The 13,474-nt window shown below is 47.6% G+C and overlaps 1 protein-coding gene across 3 annotated transcripts in view; it reads right to left on the bottom strand.

The window, feature by feature from the left end:
• The window catches only part of HS6ST2 (heparan sulfate 6-O-sulfotransferase 2), a 369,757-nt gene extending 356,517 nt beyond the window's left edge, over nucleotides 1–13,240 (bottom strand). For all 3 annotated transcript variants that reach the window (XM_070290725.1, XM_070290723.1, XM_070290724.1), the window contains exons 1-2: nucleotides 12,107–13,240; nucleotides 10,729–11,247 (exon numbers count right to left, since the gene is read on the bottom strand). In XM_070290725.1, the coding sequence (XP_070146826.1) occupies nucleotides 10,729–11,247; nucleotides 12,107–12,534 (947 nt within the window). In that variant the 5' untranslated portion in view covers nucleotides 12,535–13,240. The remainder of the gene's footprint in view (nucleotides 1–10,728; nucleotides 11,248–12,106) is intronic.
• Between the last annotated feature and the right edge of the window lie 234 nt (nucleotides 13,241–13,474).

Here is a 13,474-nt window from a genome sequence, read left to right as displayed (position 1 = left end):
TGTATCTGAGTATTTTATACATAAAGGAGATTTTTTTCATAAAGGACAAGTTCTTCCATTACTGTTACATAATCTCTCAAATGCAAATATTTGTATAGCCCTCTGAAGAGGACTTTACACCGGTTCCCCACGTGGGTAAAGATAACAAAACATGAGTAATAAGTGAAAGTGAAAGTCGCTGAGTCGTGTCTGACTCTTTGTGACTTCATGGACTATATATATATACAGTCCATAGAATTCTCCAGGCCAGAATACTGGAGTGGGTAGCTTATCCCTTCTCCAGTGGATCTTCCCGAGTCAAGAACTGAACTGGTTTCCTACACCGCAGGCGGATTCTTTACCAGTTGAACTACCAGGGAAGCCCATGAGTAATAATCATAGCCATAATTCTTTAGTACATATCATATGCTAGGTGCTGAATCTTTGATATACATTATATAGATGCTAACATGCAGTTCTTTACTCTTGCGTGTGAATTAAGAAGCTTGATGTGGTCAGTGAAAGACTGACAATAAGTGAAAGTTGCTCAGTCGTGTCCGACTCTTTATGACCCCATGGACTTTACAGTCCACGGAATTCTCCAGGCCAGAATACTGGAGTGAGTAGCCTTTCCCTTTTCCAGGGGATCCTCCCAACTCAGGGATCAAACCCAGGTCTCCCACATTGCAGGCAGATTATCAGCTGAGCCACAAGGGAAGCCCACTTCCAAATACATCACACTGTTAATACTCCTTCCCATGCACTCAGGTATGGCCTGATCTCTTGTTCCTTCTTAAATACTGCATAGTCAGATAGAATGGGCTGTAAGTTATTTACCTACTGGAGCTTTTCCAGGCCAACTTTATGGATTAGTATGTGATCTGTTTTCAAAAATGTTCTGTACGTGTTTGAGAAGAAAGTATATTTTTCTAATTGGATGCTGGTCTCCTACAATGAGTTTGTTAAGCATGTTGCTCAAATTCTCTGTATTCTTACTCATTTTTTGTTCATTTTATTTTGCAGTTTCTGAAAGATGTTAGTAGATTTTACAATTTCTCCTAATAGCTCTGCCCATTTTCACTTTACATATTTCAAAACTATGGTATTAAGTGCTACAGGTCTAGAATTATTATCTGAACAACTGAACATTTTATCATTATTCAGTGATCCTGTTTATCCCTCCAAAAGTTTTGCCTTAGTTAATTTAGCTACATCAGTTCCCCTCTGGTTAGTATTTGCATAGGATATCTATTCCAATCCTATCAGTGTCTGAATGTTTTAGCTTTGTCTCTCATACACAGAATATAGCTAGATTTTGTACGGTCATCAGTTGAAATAATCTATGCCTTTTAACTGGTGAGTTTAGTCAACTTCTATTTATTGTAGTAACTGAGGAGTTGGCTGCTAAGATCAAAAGGACTTTTTAAAAAGTACCTTCGTGTATCCTAGCTGTAACCTGGTAACTCTAGTTAATTTCGAAACACTCTGCTTGCCTTCACTCTCTTGTAAGAAGTTAGCAAAAGTCCAATGATCTCCATGAGTGAATCTGAGCTGATACTATACAGTTATGGGGAAAGGTCAATTAATGCAAGGAACAGTGCACACAAGCTTAATCCATTTGATGTAAACCAATGCATTGTACACTTTCAGTTGCTCTGTATTCCTTCAGAAGTATGCATGGAAGTGATTCATTAGAACTATACTCTTCACAGAAACAAACCAATTCTCTTAGGCTCACTAGGGCATCTCCACTGGTAAAATTCAAAAACCAATCAAACTGAATAAGAAGCCCTCTTTGCAGACATTTACATCGAGAAAGAACATGATTTTTGACAATTCAGAGTAAATGAAGTGCAAATTATTCTCTTATAATATATACCAGAATTGAAGCTTAAATTGTGATTAAAAAAGAGCCCACAGTTTAATCAGAAAAATATATTTATTGGTAATTCCCATGAGCTCATATTTGACACATTTATATCATAGGATAACAAGTCCAAAACTATTGCTAAGTTATAAATATGGAATTTATGCCAAATTTGCATTATTTAATTTTATTTTGAATTTGCATGTGTGTCTATATTTGAATATTTATAATATTCCAGAAAAAGCACAGTGGAATGTGCAAGACAGATTTATTTAGTGTAATGCTCTGAAATGTGTCAAAGTCTTCAACACTGTTCTTAGAGGCAAAATGGCAGAAATAACAAATGGGATGCAATAAGACCAACTAAATAATCTGCGAAGTCCAATACCTAGCAAAGCTAGGAAAGCTTTTCTGCCAATAAATATTTTACTAAAAGTTTAGACAAATATTTCTCTAAGCTTACAATGACATTGTATTAGAAGACATGTACCATTAATTGGATTCTTCATTACACTTTAATGGAAGACCAAATATTCCCATCTATACTTTTTTTTTTCCTAATCTCAGTGACTAAATATCTCATCTTATTTGGCACAGAATGTTGATATTAGCTTCCCAACTGCGAAGCACGTTCTTTACACTGTCCCTAGAATGTGGTCTTTGTGGAGTTTCAACAATAAGATTCTGAACCTCACTGTATTTAGTGGCCCCTCAGATACCCAGAGCAGTTGAGGAATGCAGTGTTCTAGTCCAGGGGTCCCCAACCTCTGGGATCAAATGCCTGATGATCTGAGGAGGAGCTGATAAAATAATAATAGAAATAAAGTGCACAATAAATGTAATGCACTTGAATCATCCCCACACCATTCCCAGTCCATGAGAAAACTGTCTTTCATGAAACCGGTCCCAAGTGCCAAAGAAGCTGGCGACCACTGGTCTAGTCAACTTAATTTACAGTTAACCGGGGGCGATGCTCTTATGAAGTGAAACTGCTCTGGGTGAGGCTGCTGCAGCAGACTGGGCTCCACTTCCCTCCTGGATGAGGGCAGCACATGCACTAATTGATCTAAGCCCTCAGTCATGGACGTTTAGAACCTACAGCCCTTCTCCAACCCCAAGACTTCGCTCTTCTAATCAGACCATTAGCTCTCGTATCAGCTCACTTGAAAAGAGGCTCATGAGTATTCAAAGCCCAGGCTATCTTGGGTGGCTCTGGCTGAAGAGTAAGCCTTTTATTTCTGTGTGCCATTATTAATTTCCTGTTTCATTTAATTTTTAAACAGAGAACAAGCAATGGCAATCCACTCAAATATCTCTGTACTGTACTAGTGTAAGAGTTCCATGGATTCTTTGGAATGTAACAACAGCCAATCATCAGAAAAATCAACAATCGATGTCTGACTTATCACCTCTGACTTTCAGTCTCAGAGTTTATTTAGCCAAGGCTGCTTTCCTCATTAAGGACTCCCAGAATAGCAAGAGGCTAATGAAATAACCAGCCAATAGTCTTTAGAAACCAAAAAGCAGACGTGTGTAATTTATCAAAGCCATAATTAAGCATCATTTTTAAAACTTTTAATACTTATTTTTATTATGAAAGCAATGCATACTCGTAAAGAAAATTAAAATCCTTCAAAGAAACAGAGAAAGAAAATAAGTCACTAATTGAGCTATTGATGTTTTGGTATTTTTCTTCCATTCTTTGCCTTTTATGCTTAGATTTGAGATGGATGGAAAGATGATTTGCCTCTCTCCTTCCACCCCCGCCCCTTTGCTCTCTCACATAATTGTTGTCGAAGTGGGCCCATAACTGTCTATCTCTTTTCCCCTTAGCATTAAATCACTACCAATTTTCCAGACTCTAAAAAGGACGTTTAAATGGTTTTGAAATAATCCCTCAAGTGGATGTACTGAGATTTCTTGAACCATTCACCTATACGTGGATCAGATTTTTCCAATTTGTTACACTTACAAATAACTCCAAATAACTTAAAAATAATGGGAGCTTCCTAGGATGCCATTGTCATGTCACCCTCTGCTTTTTCCTCATGGCACTTCTCACAATTTTCAGTAATGAATTATTTGTTTCATGTCTCCCTTTCCCACTCTATGAAGCCAGGGACCGTGTTCACCTGGTTCCTCACAGTGCCTCCAGCACATAGCATATTGATGAGATATTCAATAACTATTTGTAAATAAATGAATAAATAAATGAGTGAGTGATAGAAAGACATGTACAGGATTGTTTTTCAGTAAAATCCCAGAAAAGAAATCGTGCGTCAAAGAAATACTGTCAGTGTTCTGTTTATCTATTTCATTTCCAAAAGAATCATTTCAATTTACATTTCCATCAACACTGTATATGAATGATGGTATTTATCACACCTTTGTCAACACTGACTACTATCCTTTTTTTGTTTGGCAGCGGTGGTGATGTAGACCAAGTTGTTTTTTTTCAATCTGAGAAATTAATTAATTAGAGAAGCAAAAAGCTTCCTACATACAACTGAAATCTGCATTTCTTTAGTACTAGTGAAACTAGACTTTTTTTCTGTAGTTTAGAAACTAAAAACTAATCTTTTCCCTTTCTGTAAACTAGCTTTGGTTCCATGTTGCAAGTTTTCTGGTCATAGCCTTTGTTTTTCTGCTCAATTCGTTGGAGTTCTTTTTCCAGGAAAGATGTCAGCCTTTTGTCTGTTTTATTTGTTGTGCATATTTTCATCAGTTTGACACATGCCTTTTCATTCTGGTTATTTTTGGACAGATAAACATTTCTCATTTTTATGTAATCATAACTGTCTATCTTTTCCTCTATTCAAATAGTCTTTTCCTTGGCTAAGATTCCCACATGAAAACTGCAGTGATCATTTAAATAATACTGCCAACTGTGAATTCAGATTAACTGGGTTCACAGACTCCTATGTATACAGCTAAGCCCTAACCTGTTCAGAACTCCAGTTCTCACTTCTTTGCAAGCCTTGGCCTGTAGAAACCTAGGCAAGTTAAACTGGTCACAGCTCTCAGCACCCTCACAGCTCTCATTAGACCCCCTTCTCAACCTCTCTGTTTTGTCAGTGGTACCATCTTGACTCCAGACTGGAAATCAGAGTTATACCTTTAACTTGACTACAGCCTTCATTTACTTTTGTGCTTCTTACATTCCTGCCATGCAAGAGTTTCTCACACCTCTGGGGTTCAACCTTCTGGTTGCCATTCCAGGACCTCTACAAGGAGGCTCCCTAACCCTCCCCCAGGCATGAACCTTCTCGGGGTCTTGACCTTGAGATGCCATGAGGATGCCACATCCACCCACAGTGCCCCCTTCCTTCTAAATGTTGTTGTTTGTTCATTGTTTAGTCCCGAAGTCGTGTCTGACTCTTTGGGCCCCATGAACTGTAGCCCACCAGGCTCCTCTGTCCATGGGATTTCCCAGGCAAGAATACCGAAGTGGGCTGCCGTTTCCTCCTCCAGGGGATCTTCCCCACCCAGGGATGAGACCTGTGTGTCCTAAGAAGCCGGTTTCTTCCCAAGAACAAGCCACCTATTCCCAGAAGCCTTTCTAAACAGATCTCTCCTTTTTCTGGCCTGCTCCTCATCCTTTAGAAAGAAAAGGGCCTTAGAAAGCAACCTGTTTAAGTTTCCCATTTTACAGAGCAGGGGTGGTCCTGCCAAATCACTGGTTCCTCCCCACTCCCCACCTGTCTATACTATGTAGTTCTGCACTTTTTCCATCATGAACTTGAGGCTGAAGATGGTGACCTCGGCTTTTGGGGATTTGTCTGGGCTCTAATCTCCTCCAACTGCTAGCACTAAGCAGAGGTCATAATACTTACTCCACAAAGTTTGCTGATTAGACCTAAACTGTTACATAAACAGATGAACTTTTCTCTATTTTTAAAATGTATTCCAATAAAGGTACGACATTTTAAAGACATTATTGATATTCAAATCATTTTCAAACAAAATCCATCTTCTTTATTAAATATCTAAAACACCAAATTATTCTGTTCTACTGTAAGTTCTGTGAGAGCAAAGATGGCACATCTCTCCTAGAATATAATGGGCAGCTTCGCAAAATTTCATTTCATGAATGACAGATAGGAGAGGTGACTATTCTTTAATGTCATTTCATACTACTTAAGTTGATGACAGATATCTAGAAAAGACAAGCTCTAACATTCTTATTGCCACGTAACAGCACTAATCTAAAATTACTATTAAGAAAATCTAATTCCAAATAGCTTTTTATACCACCTTGAGAACTTTGAGCTTGGCTGGGATGCCAGCAACGTATTTGCCATCCGGGCAAAGATGTTAATTTATCATGGTGAATTTCTCCCCCTCTCTTGGGAAATACACGTGTGCAGGGCAGGAAGCAATAACAGCTCTTAGCATCCTCGGCTAATTGAAGCTACGCCTGTGAGAATCCAGTGGCCTACAGCTTGAGGGACCAGAAGGACGGCACCACTGCCTAAATTGATCCATTCACTCGCTGCCTTGCCCTGTACCACATGCCAGTCTCGTACTACATGCCAGTCTCGTCATCCTGCTTCACTGCATGAGGGAAGGAGTGGATCATGGGCACCTGAGCCATGAGCAGGCTCATGCACAATGGACTTCTTACCAAGACATGGCTGTGTCAAAACAGAGCCACCTTGGGAATTCCCTGGCACTCCAGTGGTTAGGACTTGGTGCTTTCACTGACAAAACCCAGGTTCAATCCCTGGCTGGGGAACTAAGATCTTATAAGCCACGTGGCCAAAAATAAATAAAGCCATCTTTAAACAAAAGGAAAAGAAAAGGAAGCCTTTACTACAAGTATTAAAAAGGAGAGAACACAAAGAAGACAAAAGAGAGAGAAAGCTATGCTCCATAGAAATGCCATATAGTCCTTTCCTGTAAGTGATAACCTAGTGGATTCTAGGTGACAATTAATTACTCTTCCACTATGACTGCTGCAAAATGTAAAGATGCTAAAGGTCTAAGATGCACCATGAATACGATGATCAGATCCTCTGACTTGGGTAGCCGAGGAAGCTGATCTTCTCCTGCCACCAGCTGCCACCCTAGTGTGCCAGCCAGCACAGTGACCAGGGGAAGAATGAGCCTGGTGCAGTTTCTCAATGCCCAATTCTGAGGTCCTCCCACAGACTCAGGGATGCACTAGAGTTGGCTACAAACAGAGGGAATTTGGCCTGAGAAAAAGCCTGCAGAATCTGGGAGTCAGAAGAACTGATCGGCAACCATGTTTTGATACATTTTCAAAAACAGTCTTGGGAATTCTCGAATGAGCAGGATTTTGCTCTGGCCCCTAAACAACATATTCGCACACAGAGGCATGAAATGCAATTTCTAGGGTTTTTTTTTTTTTAAACAAATACGATTCTTAATAAACTGGTGCCTTTTGCCAGCCAAGCACTCTCTCTTTGTCCTCTCCAGGCAGCGTGATGGCAGCCGTTTGCACTCAGCAGTTATATATCACCCGAGCACTTCTAGAATGTAGCAGTGGGAGCACAATTCAGGTCTTGGCTTGCAGCCTCAGTGGCCTCTCATGCCCGCCTCCCCCCCCCCCACCCCAGCATGGACGGATGTAGTGACTCAGAAGGTGTCCCTTGTCGCCACTGACGGTTCCTCCTGACACTTATTCACCAGGCCCCCAGTGTACTCCCACTCTGCTCAGCTCTGCAGTGATTCCTGCCTGGGCAATGAGACGCCCCTTTGCCAACCAGCTACCAGACCTTCTCCTGGTGAGCATAAAGCTTCAGGGAGGTAGAATTCTATTTCTCTCCCAATGGCTACGGCAACCCTGGTCCAATCATTCATTCAAACACATGTGTAAAAACGACTGGAAACAGCGATGATGTAGGTGATAATAACACCAGTGAGCATCCGTGGAGTGTTCACTTTGTGGTAATGACTCACATGAAATACCTCACTGTGCTTTCGCAAAAAAAAAAAAAAAAAAACCTTGCTCATGGAGTTGCAGTCAACAGAGCCAGGGCTGTGGAATCAGCCCAAGCTGGAGCAAGATCCTTGCTGTGTCACGAAAGAGTCCAATGACCTTGAGAAAGTCCTTCAACCCCTTTGGGCTTCTGTCTCATCTGATAAATAGGGAGACTTCTGCCCACTCTGCCTTCTTGCTACCAACAGTGCAACTTTACAGAGACATAGCAGAGATAAGGGATGGCAAAGGAACCAGAATGCACTCTCCACACAGATAAGGCTGGGACAGGCTCGGGTCCAAGGTCACGCAGCTGGTTCATGGCTAGCCTGGAACTGAGGCCCAGGCGTCAGAACTCCCAGGCCAAACAGACGGAGCTGCTGTTCTGTTCAGCTCAGCGGACCACAGAGCCCACCAGCAGCTGGCATGGAAGGCTGCTCCACACAGGAACTCCCCACGGCTGACTTTCTGTCCCCTGAGACCAGCTCCTCGGCCTCACGCATCACCACCAGCACAGATGTTTCTGTCTCTAAATTTTCAACATACACACACACTCTCACTGTCACACACCTGTGTACACCTTCTCTCACACAGATTATCAGAATTCACAGAACTGGTCCTGTAAGCAGTCAGCATCCTGGGAAATTCTGGAACCCTCCAGCTATGATTACTCTTTAAGATGACGATTTCTGGAGGTGGGTAGGAATTAAGGAAATAAAGTGCCTTGGGGTAGCCACGTGTTTCTCTAGCAAATTTTACTTCATTTTGGTGAATATCAGAAGATCCAAGTAACTCCGACTCTTTAGAAAGTGATTCTTCCTTTATTAGACTAGATGGCACTGTGGTATCACCCTTTTGATGACCAAGGAAATCGTATTTCATGTCAAATAATTTTGCTTCCACTGGGGACTGTCCAAGAGGCTAAGCCCTCCCCTTGAGGGGTCCTTGTTATCCTATGGAAATTTTCTGAAGGAATCTGCCAAAGGACAGTGGCCATCAAATACACAAGATCACAATGATAATAATGTGTGTTTACACACTATGTCACACTACCTGTCCAAAGGGATTTTAAAAGGCACATGTGCCTTGTGGAACTCCAGTGAGGGCCGGGCCATAGTAGCCAAGACTTCATTTTTTCCTCCTCTGCCACAGCCATGGCTGTGGAATTCAATTTTTGCCCTCAAGAGTTTTTTTTAATATCAGCACCTCTCACTACACCTACAGGCTCCATTAGCAAGAGGAATTATTTTCAATATTGCCAAATTGTTTGTGAACATGTTAAACCCTAAAGTCTTGTGGTGACAATGGCTTACACAATTCTCACAATGGATTGAGGTGGCACCCTTCCTAGGGTCAAGGTTCTCTTAGGAGGTTGGGAACAGGGGAGGTTAGTGCTGGAAGGGAAATGAAAGTTCAACAGATTCTCCCAGAATTCCAGCATTCAGAAAGGACACTGTAAACTGAGGGATAGGAAAGTGAGTAGGGGGTGAGGTTTCCTCTAAATCTCAATGATGACCAGAAAGTTGGAGAGCTCCATTCGTCTGGGGCTGCACAGAAAAACCCACACTGACTGTTGCATTCTGAGAGGTACCAACAAAAGGTGACAGTGTCTGGAGTAGAGCAGCCCTCACCACGAGAAGGGAATGGGGAATCTGTCCAGGGAAGCAGCCTCTGTAGCAGCAGCATTCTCTTGTGGTCAGCTCGGTGGAGAGACAGAGAGCATGGCCATGTCAACTAAACTCACCTTATCCATTCCCGGCATCCCCTGCAGCAGCCCTCTCTGTTTATAGAGAGCAGCAGAATGGGAGCCCTGTCTGGGGCAATTGCACCCCAAAGAGTCCTTGCTACTCCCCCCTTTATGGCACTCCCTGACCTCCAGCAACCAGGCATTGCAGCTGGCTGGAGGAAAACGCCCTCGCTTCAAAAATGACTGGCTTTTCATAAAACAGCTCTTTCAGCATCAGCCCTAGGTTCCCAGCAAGTGGACTGGCAGCGCCCTGCTCTAGGGCTCAGGAATTTGTAACTCAAGAGAGGTTTCTCAAGACTGAGCTCCGCACGGGATCCGCAGCAGCGTCCCAACCCGCCCTTCGGCCCTCGAGGTGCCCCTTGCACTCGCAAAGGGCAGGGGATGCCCCGTGTGGAGCCAGTAGCCAGGGGCGCAAGCTGGGTACTGGGTGTCCGCAAACAGCCGCAGAGGGACATTCATTCGCCCAAGGAGAGTAGAGCCAGCGGATAGAAAGGAGGAGCCAGGCGACAAAAGTATGGAAGGAAGAGGGAAAAACACACACACAAACGCACGCACACACACACAGAGAAAAGGTTAAAGAAAGGACGGGAAGCAAAGTGAGAAAGGAAAACGGAGGGAGAATGAAAGAGCAAGCGGCCAGGAGCTGACAAGATCCCAAGCAAGAGAAAGAGAGGCGAACAGACGAAGCGAGGGGAAAGGCCGGGGAGGAGGGGGAAGAATGCGGGATCGTCAAAGAGAAAGGCGGCTTGGGAACCTGGGTGCAGAGAAAAGAGAGAGGCTGGAGGGACTCAGGCACGCTACACGGAGAGCGCGGCTCTTTCCGGCGCTCCAGTGCGGAATCTACATTCTGTACCCCGTCCAGGCGGCTGACGGGGTGTCGGGGGTGGGGGGGCTCGTCCCGGGCCTCCCAGCCGCTTCCCCCCGTGCACTCTGAGCCTCCAACCAGGCCAACCCGTGTGCAGACACAGGAGCCGTCCCGGGTAGGAATGGACAAGCTTCCTGCAGCCGCCACAGCGCCACAGGCGCCAGGCGCCTGCCCAGCCCAGCCCGGGCGCCACTGCAGGGACGCCGAGGTGCTCCCTGGGTCACCCGCACCAATCGGCCGCGCCTTCCGATCCTCTGCCTGCCCGCCGGGCCGGGTCAGCTCCCCGGCTCGGCTCGGGGGGCCCCGATCGGCCGCGGGCGCGCACTCACCTGGACGGTCTCAGCCTGGCGTCGCGCTTGCCGTCCACCACGGCGGGCACGCAGCTGGTGAGCTCGGTCCAGTCGGCGTGCAGTCCGCAGCTCCAGCCCGTGGAGAACCTGGAGAAGAGCCACGTCTCCCGCTTACCAGGCCGATGGCAAGTGCATTTCTTCTGACCCACGCGGCACTCACACGGCTGCTCCAGCTGGATGTTGCGCACCAGGTGGCGGCCGAAAGTGGTGCCTCCGGTCTTTTGGATGTGCAGGAACACGATCAGGTCATCGCCCTTGATGTCGAAGTCTACCTTGCGCAGAAGGTCGCCGCGGCTGAAATTGTAACGGGGCACGAACCTGGCGGAGCTCTCATCCTCCGAGCGGTACGGGTCCGGCAGCGGGGAGCTGAACGCCTGCAGACGGAGGAGCTGGCATTCTGTGCCGGGGCACACGTATTGGAGGACGATCACCGCAAATAGGAAGAGCATCACCAAAGCCAGCAGCAGCTTGTTGGATTTCTCATCCATGTTCCCGACGCTGGGGGAAACCCAAGCTCCTTACGTCAATCCCGCAGCTCAGCCCGCGCTCGTCGCGCGCCCGCACCGCCCCCTCCCCTGGCGCCGCGGTTGCTCCCCTTTCCCCCTCCCTTCGGCACCGAGTACTCCACCGCGGCGGCGGCGGCGGCGGCGGCGCCCTTCCCCGCTTCCTTCCTTCCCGGCAGGCTCAGCGCTGTGGCTTCTGCCGCACACCCCTCCTCCCCCCAACCCTCGACTCCTTACCGCTGGCCGCCTGCCTTCTCCCCGCACCAGAGCTCTCTGGAGCGGCTTCGCGGGGTTTCGTACCCGTGGGACCCCGCCTGCCCCGGTTGCCCCTCTCCCCAACTCATACCGTGGGTCCGAGCCTCCGCGCATCTCGTTCCACTCTCGGTGGCTCCGTGGCTCCCATCCCCATCCCGCTTCGCCCACCGGACTCTCCCCGGGGCTTCTGCCCCCAGTCCCCTTGGCGCGCACGCCGCCACCTCCTCGCCTGCCCAATCTCGGGCTCCTTCACCGTGCGCCTCCGAAGCCCTGCTCTTGCCCGCACCAGGTTGCCCACCTTGAGGGGCGCCTCGAGGGAGCTCAGAGCCCGGCGTTCGGAGTTCCCCTGGGGGAAGGGGGTCCGCGAGCAACCCGACTTGCTAGCTGAGACGCTGCGCTAAGGGTGCCCGCGGAAGCGCGGGGAAGGAGCCGCAGCGTAGCCAAACGCACGCCGCTCCCCTCCAGAGCCCCGAGCCCGGCCGCCGCGGGCCAGCCGGAACTTTGCGCCCTTTCCTCTCCTCGCGGTTGCTTTCCTTTCCCGCACCGCTCCCGCGCGCCCTGGCCCAGAAGCGCGAGTCCCGCTTTCGCCTAAAACGTACCTGGCTAGGGGACCGAAAATCTTGGAGAATATCGCGCCGAGCACGTGCTTCAGAGAGTGGCCCAGGGCGGCCAGGCCCCGGGTGAGCAGGGCCCGGCAGAGGGAGCCCAGGTCCCAGCGTCTCCTGAGGTCGTGCATCCGCCTGCGGCGGCCTCGGAGCAGTAGCGCGAAGAGAGGGGCGCGCGCGGCTCCCGCCAGAGAAGAAGAAGCCTTTAGGGGCTCGTCCAGGAGCGGCTGGGAGTTGAATCCGCGAGACACACCCCTAGGAGGGCCCACGCGGACTGAGGCGGCGACTGATCCGGGCCGGCTTGCTGCCAATTCGGCCTCTACTCTGGAATGCCGGCGGGGACAGGTGGTGCGGGCGGGCGCTCCTCGCTCCGGTTGCAACGGCGGCCCGAGCGCCCGGGCTGCACACGCAGGCAGTGCCATTCCCCCCTTCAGGCAACTCAGGGTACTAAGGATCAGGAGCGAGCTTGAATTTATGTAATAATGCCTCACGCCTAAGAGCTCAAACCACTTAAGCAAAAGACCTGGGTTTTCTCCTGTTTGGGGGGACGGAGGTCACTCTGGTGAGCACATCACTACACTTTGGCTCGTAATTTCAGCCTCCTCTAAAATAGCAAAGGCGCAAGTTGGACCTTTTCCCTCTCTCCTTGCCAATTTCCATTCTCCAACGGAAGCAGGGGCATTTTCTGAAAAGGTAAGTCAGCATGAAGGAAAAAGCATGACCCCCTCAAAAGAAAAAACAAACGTTTCAGAATGAGAATTTGAGCTTTTTTAGAGCAGGGATTTGTCCTTACTTCCCTATTCTTTCTCAATCCCCAGCATCAAGCCCCGTGCCTACAGGAAGGCTTCACTCCTAAGATTCGTTAAAAGAAAGGCACATGATTAAATACTACATGGGGAGGGGGGCATCTAATCCAAGGTGGTGTGACAAATGAGGAAGCAGGCCCAGAGAGGGAAAAGAATGTGCCCAAGGTCACACAGCAGAGCCTGAGGGTTTGAACCCAGGAAGCCACCCATTTCCTAACACCACCTCTTTTAATAAACAGGTGCAGAGCGCCCTCAAGCCAAGTGTCCCAAAAGGCTCTATTCTGCTGCAGGACCAGCACTGTAAGGATTGGCAAGGAAAGAAGGAATGTCCCTTTAGAACAAGGTCCCAGGACTCAGGACTCTGACTATTCCCATCTGATTGATCAGGTATTGGGAACTGGTATTTCTGTGAATGAGTGTCCACTGGTGTCCAGTCCCACCTCTGCAGAAGGAACTTGGGCTGGCAAGTGGTGTCTCAGAACAGTGTTGTCGGGGAGGTGGGGGCCGGTGAGCTGAGTCCTGGGGGTGGCAGTAAGTCCCTCCAGAGACAGGCGCT

The sequence above is a fragment of the Ovis canadensis genome, chromosome X, assembly GCF_042477335.2.
Source record: "Ovis canadensis isolate MfBH-ARS-UI-01 breed Bighorn chromosome X, ARS-UI_OviCan_v2, whole genome shotgun sequence".
Lineage (NCBI taxonomy): Eukaryota > Metazoa > Chordata > Mammalia > Artiodactyla > Bovidae > Ovis > Ovis canadensis.
Note: the sequence above shows the minus strand (reverse complement) of the source record. Positions and strands in the feature narration are given on the sequence as shown.